Raw genomic sequence first — 13,019 nt, forward strand, 5'->3', positions numbered from 1 at the left:
GAGAATCAGGCTCTGCACTGTCAGCACAGAGCCCTATGTGGGACTTGAACTCATGAACCATGAGATCATGACCTGAGCCGAAATCAAGAGTTGGTTACTCAACCTATTGAGCCACCTAGGTGTCCCTGTCTGCATTTACTTAGATGTAAAAATGTTTCACATTCTTTTTACCAATTAGGAAGATTGGTGCTTTAGAAGAATGCACAGTATTATGTATGCACCTCTCAGTTTGAGAAGCGTGACCTTGTATTATGATTCTAGTTTATTTTCCCTTAAATGGAGACAGTCATGGGAGGACCAAAAGCCTCAATCTGTGCTACAATTTCCAAACCGCTCCTCTGACCAGACTGAGCACATCAGGGACAGGATCTCCCGCTTTCCAAGCATCTCAGTCTGATTTAGTCAGGATGTCTGCAGTAGAACTTCTCCCTAGCAAAGCTGAAACGAGTAGTTAGTTGCCTGCCATGATGTTCCTACAGCTAGGTCATTCTTTCTAATAAAGCATAAAATTTTTAAAAATTATGTTTATTTATTATTGATACAGAGAAAAACAGAGCATGAGTGGAGGAGGGGCAGAGAGAGGGGGAAACACAGAATCTGAAGCAGGCTCCAGGCTCTGAGCTGTCAGCACAGAGCCAAACGCGGGGCTTGAACCCACAAACTGTGAGATCATGACCTTAGCCAAAGCTGACGCTTAACCGACTGAGCCACCCAGGCACCCTAAGCATAAAAATTTTTTAAAGTTGTCTTTTATTAAGAAAGAAAAGTTAAGTGGGGCATCTGGGTGGCTCAGTCAGTTAAGCGCCTGACTCTTAATTTCAGCTCAGATCATGATCTCTGGGTTGTAAGTTTAAGCCCTGCATTGGGTTCCATGCTGGATGTGAAGCCCACTTAAGGAAGGAAGGAGGGAGAGAGAGAGGAAGGAAGGAAGGAAAGAGAGAGAGACCGAGAAGAAGAAGGAAAAGTTAGGCAAGAGATTTGACCATTTCTCTACATTTCCACATCTCTTTGTTTGAACAATCAAATTCTTTTCGTCAAAAAGGAAAATCAACTTTTGGTAAATGCCAACATACTTCAAAAACAATTTTTTTTACCCTCCTCTGCCAAAACTTTTTCCTGAAGTTTGGACTATTAGAAGGGCATATTAGAAATGAGAAACTTGAGGTTCCAGGAGAGAAAGCTGACTTTCCAAAGTCACAGAGCTGATTTGTATAGAACAGAGATGAGCCACATGATGGGAAAAGAACACCATCAAATCAGAAGGCATGGTTCAAAGTTTGCCTCTGCCACTGAGTAGCTGTGTGACTTTGGTCACGTTACCTAACATCTAAGTTTTCACTTCTTTATTGACAAAATGGAGGCCAACACAACCTCCATTGTGTTGTGTGAAATTTTTAACACAGAATTTAGCACTCTGTAATTCATCCACAGAGTATTCACTGAGTGTACTCTGTGTTATTAGGTACTATGCTAGGTATTGGGACTAGAGATAAAATACCCAGTTTCTTCCCTTGGAACTTGTAGTCTGACGGGGGAGATAGAACTTACTGTACATGACTTTAAAATATTTCTGTGAGCGAAGTAAATGCCAGGAACTGTGGGAGCACAGAGGACAGCACACGTGGGGTAGAACTGAGGAGTGGTCTCCAGGCAGGCTTTCATCAGGAGGTGATGGGCTGGATGGGATCAGATTTTAGAAGGCTCCCCGGCTGCATTGTGGACTTCATTTGGAGGGGTTACACTGTAAAGGTAGGTAGATCAATGAGGAAGCTAATGGAATGAAATCATGAAGCTTTCAGTTGGTATAATGGCAGTGGGAAAGGTGATGATGGGGTGCTTTGAGATCATTTTAGGAACTAGTATGGATAAAAGTTGAGACACACTGGAAATAGGTGGAGAGAGAGGGATACAGAGATACTAGGATCACCTCACGGTTTTTGGTTTGATTATTTCGCGGTTCACTCAAGTAAGGCTGGGAAGATAAGGAGTTCAGTTTCGGATACATCAGGTTATAGGTGTCAGGGGTGATGATGCTGATGCTGATAATGATGATAGCTAACACTTAGTGACTGCTTTCTATAAGGCAGGCCTTATTCCATATGCTTTGCCTGCATTAATTATTTAATTCTCACCATAATCCTTTGGGATTAGATTTAAGATTTTCCTCACATGATAAGTAAGAAATCTGTGGGGCATCTGGGTGGCTTACTCTGCTAAGCACAGGTTCTCACGGTTCATGGGTTCAAGCCCTGCTTTGCGCTCTGCCGATAGCTCAGAGCCTGGAGCCTGCTTTGGACTGTGTCTCCCCTGCTCTCTGCCCCTCCCCTCACTCACGTGTACACGCTCTCTCAAAAAATGAATAAACATTCAAAAACCTTATTAAAAATAAAAATAAATAAGAAATCTGAGGCGCAGAGGGGCTCCTGTGTGGCTCAGTTAGTTAAGCATTTGACTCTTGGTTTTGGCTTAGGTCAGGATATCACAGTTTGTGGGTTTGAACCCCCATCAGGCTCTGTGCTGACAGTGCAGAGTCTGCTTGGGATTCTCTCTCTCCTTATTTCTTTGACCCTCCCTCACTTGCACTCTGTCTCTCTCAAAATAAATAAATAAACTTAAAAAAAAAAGTTTGAGGCACAGAGAGGTTACCTAGCTAGTAAGTGGTGGGGCTAGGACTTAAAATCCGGGCAACTTGGCTCCAGAGCTCTTACTGTGAACTACTTCACTGTATGATATTCCTCTCATTGATGATGAAAATGTCCACTAGGCAGTTAGATATACAAGCCTAGCATTATGAGAGAGAACTAGATTGCAGATGTGCGTTTTGAGAGTTAGCACAAAAATGGTTATAGAAGCTGTGAGTGTCAGACAGTTCGTAGTATAAAAATGACAAGTATATGCCATAAAGATGGCCATTTCTCAATATTGTTACCATGACAGATACTGCTAATAGATCAGTGGTTGGCTTTGGTCAGTGGGGAAACTGAGGAAGGGCCAGTGAGATAGGAAGAAAAGTGGGGGAGATTGCTGCCATTGAAACTACAAAGAAGAATGATTTATGAAAGAAAGAGACTAGTCATATTAGATTATTGCTTTTTCCATTACCTGTTTTGAAAGTTTATAGAAAAGTGTTATTTTTGGTCGTCAGGGTGTTATTAGTGATCTCAGAGAGTGTGATATGCATGGAGCAGTGGAGGACATTCCGCAGGGCAGGAAGGTGGTGGTTGCATTGATCCGTGATCCAAGATTGTGGTTTGCAAAGCAGATGTAATTCATAGAGGCAGGAAAGTGATTGAAGGACTTCAGGATCTAATTTGAAAAAAAAATTTTTTTTAACATTTATTTATTTTTTGAAAGAGAGAGAGTGAGCATGACAACCCTAAAGGATTGGAGCCTAATATAAGTAGGATCTTCAGCTGTATATTTAAAGATGTTGGGGGGTTTCTCCAAGGTGAACTTTTTTTTTTTTGGACCAGGGTTTCTCAGCTTCAGGACTGTTGACATTTTGGGGCGGGATAATTTGTTGTTTTGTGTGTGTGTGTGTGTGTGTGTGTGTGTGTGTGTGTGTGTGTGTGGAAGTAGGGAGTTATCCTTGTGTTATAGGATGTTTAGCGGCATCCCTGACCTCTGTACACTAGATACCACCCCCTGCAGTGATGACAGTCAAAAATGTTTACCGCCATTGCCAAATGTCCCCTGGTGGGCACATTCACTTCTGGTTGATGACGCAGCTCTGGATTCTGCTGGCTTTCCTCTAGGTCTCTGTTGTAAATTTCACTTACTTTCATTAGTGCCTCTGGGCACTGTAGTTCTGTTGGTTTGGAGAGTTCAGGTTATTTCAGCTTTGTGGGCTTTTCCCCAAAATGTTTCAGTCTGGAAATAAACTCTCAATAGAGGTGAGACAAAGAGGCATATAACCGGGGCGCCTGGGTGGCTCAGTCAGTTAAACGTCCGACTTTGGCTCAGGTCATGGTCTCGCGGTTCGTAGGTTTGAGCCCCACGTCGGGCTCTGTGCTGACAGCTAGCTCAGAGTCTGGAAGCTGTCTTCACATTCTGTGTCTCCCTCTCTCTCTGGCCCTCCCCTGCTCACGCTGTCTTTCTCTATCTCTCAAAAAAAAAAAAATAAATAAAAAATAAAAAGAGGCATATTACCTTCTAGTATCCAGTTAAATACCTAGAACAGTAAATGTTTAGTGGTTATGATGTTTAAAGAAGATGGTACAGCCACACTTTAATGACTCTCAGAAACTGTAAATTACTTATTTGTCTCTGTTTCTGTTCACCTGGACTCCTTGAGGACAGGGACCCTTTCTTAATCTTCTTTGCCTGCTAACATCTTGCAGATTACCTGGCACGTAGTAGACTCTCAGTAAATGTTTGCAGAGATAAGTCAGTTATGTTGATAATTGGCTAAGTAGGTTAAACCTGGGATTTTTCAGAATATTTCAGTTATCAGACCTCACAGAGAGACCAGAGCCTCCTTAGTATTGACAGAATCTGATTCGTGCCGAGGGAAGCATTTTATCCAGTCATTTCTGTGTACACAGATCACAGTGTCCTCTGGGAGAGTAGGAGATGGAACAGAATGACATGCTGCCTTTCAAAGATAACACTGACCCTTTAAGCTCTTCTTAGTACCCAGGGCTGACTGTCCCGATAGGTGAAGTCACACTGAAACTGTAATTGAAGCTGGAAAATAGGCGAAATGTAAGGCAATCAGCTACAAACCCAACTTACCCTGGTAGAATGATATATTGTAGGCAGGTAACAAAATAAGCCCAGCTGTGGCATTTGCAATATAAATATCTGTATGGACCAAATATGACTTTTACAAAATTGATTGGTTCCTAAATTTGTTTAGATATTTATCCTTAGTGCAAATGTATAAAATGTTGCTGTGTTTTTGCTTTTTAGCTGGGTGCTATGATTTTAATTGATAAGTAAAGTATCCATAAAATGCATCATTCGTGGGGCACCTGGCTGGCTCAGTTGGTGGAACATGTGACTCTTGATTTGGGGTTATGCGTTCAAGTCCCCTGCTGGGTGTAGAGATTACTTAAAAATAAAATCTTAAATGCATATTTCATAAGTGTGCAGTTCAGTAAATTATGAAAAAAGTGAAAATAGGGGCATCTGGATGGCTCAGTCGTTTAAGCGTCTGACTCTTGGTTTCAGCTCAGGTCATGATCTCACAGTTCGTGAGTTTGAGCCCTCTGTCAGGCTCTGCGCTGAAAACGTGAAGCCAGCTTGGGATTTAATTTCTCTCTTCCTCTCTCTCTGCCCCAGCTTGCGCTTTCTCTCTCTCAAAAAAAAGAGAAGAAGAAACCTAAAAATATTTTTTTAAAAGAGAAAATACCTGTGTAACCACAACTCAGTTCAAGAAATAGAACATTACCAGTCCTCTCAATAGTTTTGGAAATTATGAGATGGTCCACCAGTTCCACTTCTGGGTATATATTTAAAAGAATTGGAAAATTCAACGAAGTTTTGAAAATTTTATTTCATTGCAGATATTCAGTTTTCTCGTTGTACTGAAAATCTGTCATCCAAGTCTTGCATTGTTATTGTGGTAAAATATACGTGACATAAAACATACCATTTTACCATGCAGTAAGCACATTCACGTTTTTCTGCAGCCTTCATCACCCTCCATCTCCAGGACTTTTTTCATCTTCCAAACTGAAATTCTGTACCTCTTTTTTTTATTTAAAAAAAATTTTTTTTAGCATTTATTTTTGAGACAGAGAGAGAGAGAGACAGAGCATGAGTGGGTGAGGAGCAGAGAGAGAGGGAGACAGAGAAGCTGAAGCAGGCTCCAGGCTCTGAGCTGTCAGCACAGAGCCCAACGCGAGGCTTGAGCCCATGAACCCTGAGATGATGACCTGAGCTGAAGTTGGACACTTACCTGACTGAGCCACCCAAGCACCCCTGTTCCCGTTCTGTACGGACTCTTCATTCTCTTCTACCCCGGCCCCTGGCGACTATCATTCTCCTTTTTGTCTCTGAATTTTGACTACTTTAGTTACATCATATAAGTAGACTCATACAATATTTGGCTTTTTGTTACTGAGTTATTTTACTTATAATGTCTTTAAGGTTCATCCATGTTACAGGATGTGTCAGAATTTCTTTCCTTTTTAAGACTGAATAATAATGGGATAACATTTTGTTTATCCATTCATTCATGATGGACATTTGGGTTGCTTCTACCTTTTGGCCTCAGCAAATGATGCTACTATTATAAACATGGGTGTGTAAATAAATATCTGTTCAACTCCCTGCTTTCAGTTCTTTGGGGTGTATACCCGGAAGTGGAGTTGCTGGATCGTATGGTAATTCTATTTTTTTATGTGTTGTTTTTAAGATTTCATTTTTAAGTAATCTACATTCACTGTGGGGCTAGAACTCACAACCTCGAGATCAAGTGTCACGTTCTACAGACTGAGTCAGCCAGTGTCCCTCTTTTTTTTTATGCTTTGGTGAATGGCCATACTGTTTTCCATCCACAGCTGTGTCATTTTACATTCCCACCAATAGTACACAGGGCTTCTGATATCTCTGCATGGTCACCAGCATTTGTTATTTTTTGGGTTTTGATAATAGCCATCCAGAGTGAACACCAGTTGAACTGCTGTGTGTCTGCCACCTCGCTTCAGTAAGGTAGGAACTCTTGGCCAGTCCCGTTTCATTTAGTCCATCCTTCTTCCCCCGTTATTGGAATGCAGATCCCAGTCATCATATACTTTCTTTTTTTTTGTCCTGCGGTTAAAAACAGAAAATAAACATAAAATCTTAATGTTATGAATGTTACTACTAATTTTACTTGCATCACTGTACTGCCTTTCATTTAGTGATCATAATTCTTTTTTTTCCCCTAAAGTAGTCTCTACCCAGTGTGGGCTCAGACTCATGACCCTGAGAACAAGAGTCAGATGCTCTACTGACTAGTTGACTGAGCCAGCCAGGCACCCCAATGATCATAATTCTCGTGTCACTATTAACAAATGTCATTTCAGCATTGTTCTTGCTCTCATGCAGTGCACCTGTAGATGTACTTTACATATGTCCTCCATCTACCCTTGCCTTCACATTTATTCAGGGGTAAAATGAAAAAAATACTGTGATCACAAGTTTCACAGTCATTTGTAAGCTCAACTTTAACAGCACATCACTAACTGTCAAAAGAAGTCATAATAGAATGGAAGAGTGAAGCAACATTAACATAGCTATAACCTCGAATCAGCACTCATTTCTTTAAAAGTATATATAGGGGCACCTGGGTGGCGCAGTCGGTTGAGCCTCTGATCTCAGCTCAGGTCCTGATCTCACATTCGTGGGTTTGAACCCTGCATCGGGCTCTGTGCTGACAGCTCAGAGCCGGAGCCTGCTTCGGATTCTGTGTCTCCCTGTCTCTCTACCCCTCCACCTCTCATGCTCTGTCTCTCTTTGTCTCAAAAATAAATAAAACATTAAAAAATAAATAAAAATAATATATATATGCTTCCATTCATAAGTATTTCAGTATCCTGTATACCTCAAAGTTAAAGACTCCTTTTTTAAAATTTTTTTAAAATGTTTTTCTATTTATTTTTGAGAGACCGAGAGCAGGGGAGGGTCAGAGAGAGATGGAGATATAGAATCTGAAGCAGGTTCCAGGCTCTGAGCGAACTGTCAGCACAGAGCCCGACACGGGGCTCAAACCCACGAACCGTGAGATCATCACCTGACCTGAAGCCAGACGCTCAACTGACTGAGCCACCCAGGCGCCCCAAAGACTCCTTTTTTATAAGTTTATTTTTTTGAATGAGAGAACGTGTGCGAGAAGGGCAGAGAGAGAGGAGGAGGAGATAGAGAATCCCAAGCAGGTTCTGTTCTGTCAGCGCAGAGTCTGATACAGGGCTCAAACCCACAAATTGCGAGATTATGACCTGAGCCAAAACCAAGAGTTGGACACTTAACCGACTGAACCACCCAGGTGCTCCAGAGAATCCTTTTAAAAAGCACAAAACCAAACAAAACCATAAAGTCATATGATACCTAAACACTAACAATCTTTTTATCATCAGATATCTGTTTAGTACCACCCATCTTTATGCCCAGTTTCTTTTAATCTGATGGTATGGGAAACAAAAAGTTGATAAATCCCTCAAAGAGGAAAATTCACATTGGTGATCATGATGTAGTACTTTTGTATGAATTAGTTTTTTAGTTTGTTAACTCTGTGAGCAAGAAGTCTGCTTTCCTTAAACTATTAAATACATCTTCTTTCTGATATTTGTTGGCAATTGCATATATATAGATAGTACAGTAGTCTACTTCCTTTAATAAGGTGAGCCTCATTCTGGGGTTACCTTCTGTTTGATTTATGTTGATGCATTTATTTGTTTAAACTTACTGTTTTAAGGAGCTCTAGAAGATACACGTAAAGACAAGACTCAAAATGACAATTTATCAGATGTCTAAGTGGTTCAGTCAGTTGAGTGACTGAGTCTTGATTCTGGCTCAGGTCATGATTCCAGAGTTGTGGGATTGAGCCCTGTGTCAGGTTCTGTGAGAGTGGAGCTGCTTAAAGATATTCTCTCTCTCTCTCTCTCTCTCTCTCCCCCCCCCCCTTCTCTGTCTCTGCTCCTCTCCCCTCTCATGCTCAGTTTCTCTTTAAAAAAGATGAAAACGTATCTACAAATTTATCTGTATATATTGGATAGAACATGTTGGTAGAGATGTTTCCATTTTGGCTCTTTTGGAAGTAGAGGATGGTAATTTTGCATTTGCAGCTGTAATTTCCTTAACATTAGTCTCAGTGTTAAAAACGAGAATCCACTTACAGGGTTCAGAAATCTTCCACTGGCAGAATCAAGTTGTTGCTATTTAAGTTCTTTAACACAGATTGGGTCATTTGGAATGCAACAGAGCCCGCTAAAGTTTGTGGGGAAAGAGGGAGAGGAACACACAGTTATTAACTCCTCTTCCCCTTTAGTTTTCTTAACTTTGCCGGAGACTGTGTATAGTATATCCTACAGCACTTTATAACATCAGAAGGAAGTCTTGTTCAAAATACACAGAACACCCTATGATTTATAAGATTCCATCAACATTCAGGTGTAAGAATGCAAGTCTCTTGTCGGGCACAGATTAAATGAGTTAAAGGCAAAGCTGATTTTTTTCTTAGTAGCTCTCTATATTTCTTATGTGTGCCATTTTACTTATTAACAATTTTATTTTATTTAAAGATAGCTTCTATCCTTGTTGGGTAAAAAAAAAAACCTTACTAGCTGAGAGCACAGAGGCTTCAGAGTGATAAATAATGACACTGAACTTGTTTCCCTTTATCCTTATGTTCTGATAGTAGTAATATAGGTAGTAACGTAATGACCCTTTATAGCGTGTACAGTGTGTTAGGCAAAAACTAAGTGCTTTACGTGTATTAACTAACTTAATCCACGCAACAACCCCGTGAGATAGACGTTATGATCCTCATTTTGCTGATGAGGGACTGAGGCGCAGAGAAGTTGGTAACTGACTACTCCACTGGCACAAACAACCGGTAAGGGGCAGAGCCGGGAACTGATCTGAGGCAGCCTGGCGCCAGTGTCCTTCCTCCTAACCATTACACTGTGCTGTGCTTAATCGACACCCATGTAAGTAAAGGGAAATGTGAGATAAAAAATGCTTTTAACATCTTTGTGGGCTCTATGGAACTTATTATTTGTTCATTCAGTGCTCCCTGTAGGATCAGTGATTACAGAGAGAACATTTAATCTCAAAGCATTCATCCCTGTTTTCAAACTAGTATTTTCAGATCTGCTCTCCGAGACCTTGCATTTAGAAGTACATTTGAACTTTTTAGTTGAATTGGCAGATCAAGAGCTTACAGACAGGATATTGCCTTTGAGTATTTAGACTGTATATGCTGACCCCCCCCGAAGCAGTAATTTGGTTAGATCACAATGTTTCCACCAGAGTATAGCAGTATTAGGGGCTCTGACTTCAAAGTGCGTATGTGTGTGTTCTATATGTATCTCTGTAAATAGGCCACTTCTCCACAAATGGAGCCAATGCTATACAAATTCTAAAAACATTTCAAAGCATTTTAATCCAAGAAATACCTAAGCATTTGAAGTACAACTATGAACAATGCAAATTGTTACCTTTCTGGAGACTTGTGATAAGTTAAATAAAACAACCTGCCCATTTTTAAATGCTTGAAGTTCAGACCTAAAGAACGTCCAGTTAATCTTGCAAAATTAGTTCTCACCTGAGTACTGATTTACGTAACTTTTTATCTAAGTCTAAGCTAATAGCCACTATTTGATAAGCAAGCCCGTGTTCTGTTTTCTCCTGCTGCCTTTGTCTTGGATTTCGTGGGTCTGCTATGCTCCGAACACATATGCTTAGAACGCGTCTTTGTGTTTGTGGTACTTTGCGTCAGTCACGTGTTTTGGCTGGAAGGAGGTACGGATCACCATTCCTACCTATCAAATGTGCCTTTTATGGAAGCAGGTGACTCTCTCATGCTAATTTCTTTCCCCTAGGTTTATGAAGGCTTAGACATCATCACCAACAAGGTTTCTGCCCAAGAGCAGAGAATGTGCCGGCACCACATGATCAGCTTTGTGGATCCTCTTGTGACAAATTACACCGTTGTGGACTTCAGGAACAAGGCAACTGCTCTGATATCCTTAGGAAAGACAGCAGCTAGGCTTGTGGGTGCAAGGCAGCCCAAGCCAAGAAAGGTTTCTTTTCAGTGGCAGTTTCTTCTAAACAGGGGCACCCAAGACCTAACGACCCATACATAGCGTCCCCATCAGAACTACATGGATTGATAGATTGACCTTGCTGCTCGGAGCCTTGTCTTCAGACTGCAGCGCTTAGCATCCCATGGGCACTTATTAGAAATGCTGAGATTTGGGCCTCACTCCAGACCTGCTGAATCAGAATCTGCATTTAACGAGAGTCCCAGGTGATTCTTACGCATGTTAAAATTTGAGAAGCTGTTTTAGTGCAGAGAATACCAATTTAGGAACCAGAAAATCTGTGTACTGGTCCCAGAAATGCTTCTCTTGACCAAGTGGATTTTATTGTGTAGAGCATTTACCCCACTGAGCTTCAGTTTCCTGCCCTTTCAATGAGGATACAAAATCAACTTATAAATATAATGGAGTTACAGTTAGAATTTAATAGGGATTGTTGGGTGAGGGAGGATTGCAAAACACCAATAAAAATTTTTTTTCTAAAATTTTTTTTTTGTGATCAGTGATCTTTTACTTTTTTAATTTTAATTCCAGTATAGTTAACATATAGTGTTATATTAGATTCAAACCCAGTAAATTTTTTAAAAGACTAGTATAAGGGACACTGTCTTTGTATTGTAATTGTCCAGACTGCCTTTAATATTTAGACTGCCAGATGGGGCACCTGCTGGAGGCTCAACCAGTAGAGCATGAGACTCTTGATCTCGAGGGTTACAAGTTCAGCCCAGCCCTATGTTGGGCATAGAGATTACTTTAAAAATATATATTTGGATTTCTAGATATTAAAACTTAATGACAATAATAATTATAATAGCATGGAACTTATATTGACAAATTTATGGTACAGAATAGAGATAACTCAGAATATAAATTCAAATAGATGTATGTACTTAACCTATGATCAAAGTGGCATTTTAGAACAATGGAGAAATAAATCAGTAGTTAATAATTATTCCTGGGACTTGGGATGCCTGGGCGCCTTAGTTGATTAAGCATCTAACTTTGGCTTAGGTCATGATCTCAGAGTTCTTGAATTGGAACCCCCCATCAGGCTGTCTACTGTTCAAATCCCCTGTCCCTCTCTCTCCATGCCCTTCCCTTGTTTGCACACATGCACTCTCTTTCTCAAAAATAAACATTAAAAAAACAGTTATTCCTAGGACAGCCAATTGTTTTGGAAAAAATTGACAACCTCATTATATATGACATAAATTGCAGATGGATTTCAGAGTTAAATATGTGTATTCTTTTTTTTTTTTTTTTTTTTTTTACTGCTTTTATTTATTTTTGAGAGAGAGAGAGAGACAGCATGAGCTGCAGAGGGTCAGAGAGAGAGGAGACACAGAATCTGAAAACAGGCTCCAGGCTCTGAGCTAGCTGTCAGCCCAGAGCCCATTGCGGGGCTTGAACCCATGAACCATGAGATCATGACCTGAGCTGAAGTCAGGCGCTTAACCAACTGAGCCACTCAAGAGCCCCTCTATGTGTATTCTAAATGAAACTTTAAAACAAATGGAATAATATATAATTGAATAGTTATATAATTTTAGAGAGGGGAGGACTTTGTAGATATATAGTCTTCAAAAAATGGTTTTTTAAATGGATTTTTTTTTAAGTTTATTTATTTTGAGAGAGAGAGTGCAAGTTGGGGAGGGGAGAGAGAGAATCCCAAGCAGGCACTGACAGTGCAGAGCCTGTTGTGGGGCTCAAAACTGAGATCATAACCCGAGCCAAGGTCGGCTGCTTAACCAACTGAGACACCAAGGTGCCCCTAATGGATTTTTTAACTCAATTTTTTCCTTCGTTGTGTTAAAGTATACAAAAAATTTACCACTTAGCCACATTTTTTAAGTTTATTTTTTGAAAGATAGCGAGAGTATGCGTTCATGTAAGTGGGAGAGGGAGCAGAGAGAGGGTAGGAAAGAGACAGAATCGCAAGCAGGCTCCTGAATTGTGAGATCATCGTGACCCAGGCCAAAACCAAGAGCCACGTACTTAACTGATTGAGCCACCCAGGCACCTCTAGCCATTTTTAAGTGTAGGTTCAGTGACATTGAAGACATTCACGGTGTGGTGCAGCAGTCAGTACCCTCCCATCTCCATAACGATTCTTTTTTTTTTTTTTTTAATTTTTTTTTAATGTTTTATTTATTTTTGATACAGAGAGAGACAGAGCATGAGAGGGGGAGGGGCAGAGAGAGAAGGAGACACAGAACCGGAAGCAGGCTCCAGGCTCTGAGCTAGCTGTCAGCACAGAGCCCGACGCGGGGC

General features: G+C 40.6%; 1 protein-coding gene across 4 annotated transcripts in view; it reads left to right on the top strand.

Annotated features, from left to right (window-relative positions):
* The window catches only part of TRIT1 (tRNA isopentenyltransferase 1), a 48,878-nt gene that overhangs the window by 18,596 nt on the left and 17,263 nt on the right, over positions 1–13,019 (top strand). For 3 of the 4 annotated variants that reach the window (XR_003912098.1, XR_003912100.1, XM_029948666.1), the window contains exon 2: positions 10,530–10,670. The exons of the other annotated variant lie outside the window; for it this stretch is intronic. Coding sequence is in view for 1 of the 3 variants with exons in the window: in XM_029948666.1 (XP_029804526.1) it covers positions 10,530–10,670 (141 nt within the window). In the remaining 2 variants the exon portion in view is untranslated. The remainder of the gene's footprint in view (positions 1–10,529; positions 10,671–13,019) is intronic. 4 annotated transcript variants of the gene reach the window in all.

Source organism: Suricata suricatta, chromosome 8 (genome assembly GCF_006229205.1).
Source record: "Suricata suricatta isolate VVHF042 chromosome 8, meerkat_22Aug2017_6uvM2_HiC, whole genome shotgun sequence".
NCBI lineage: Eukaryota > Metazoa > Chordata > Mammalia > Carnivora > Herpestidae > Suricata > Suricata suricatta.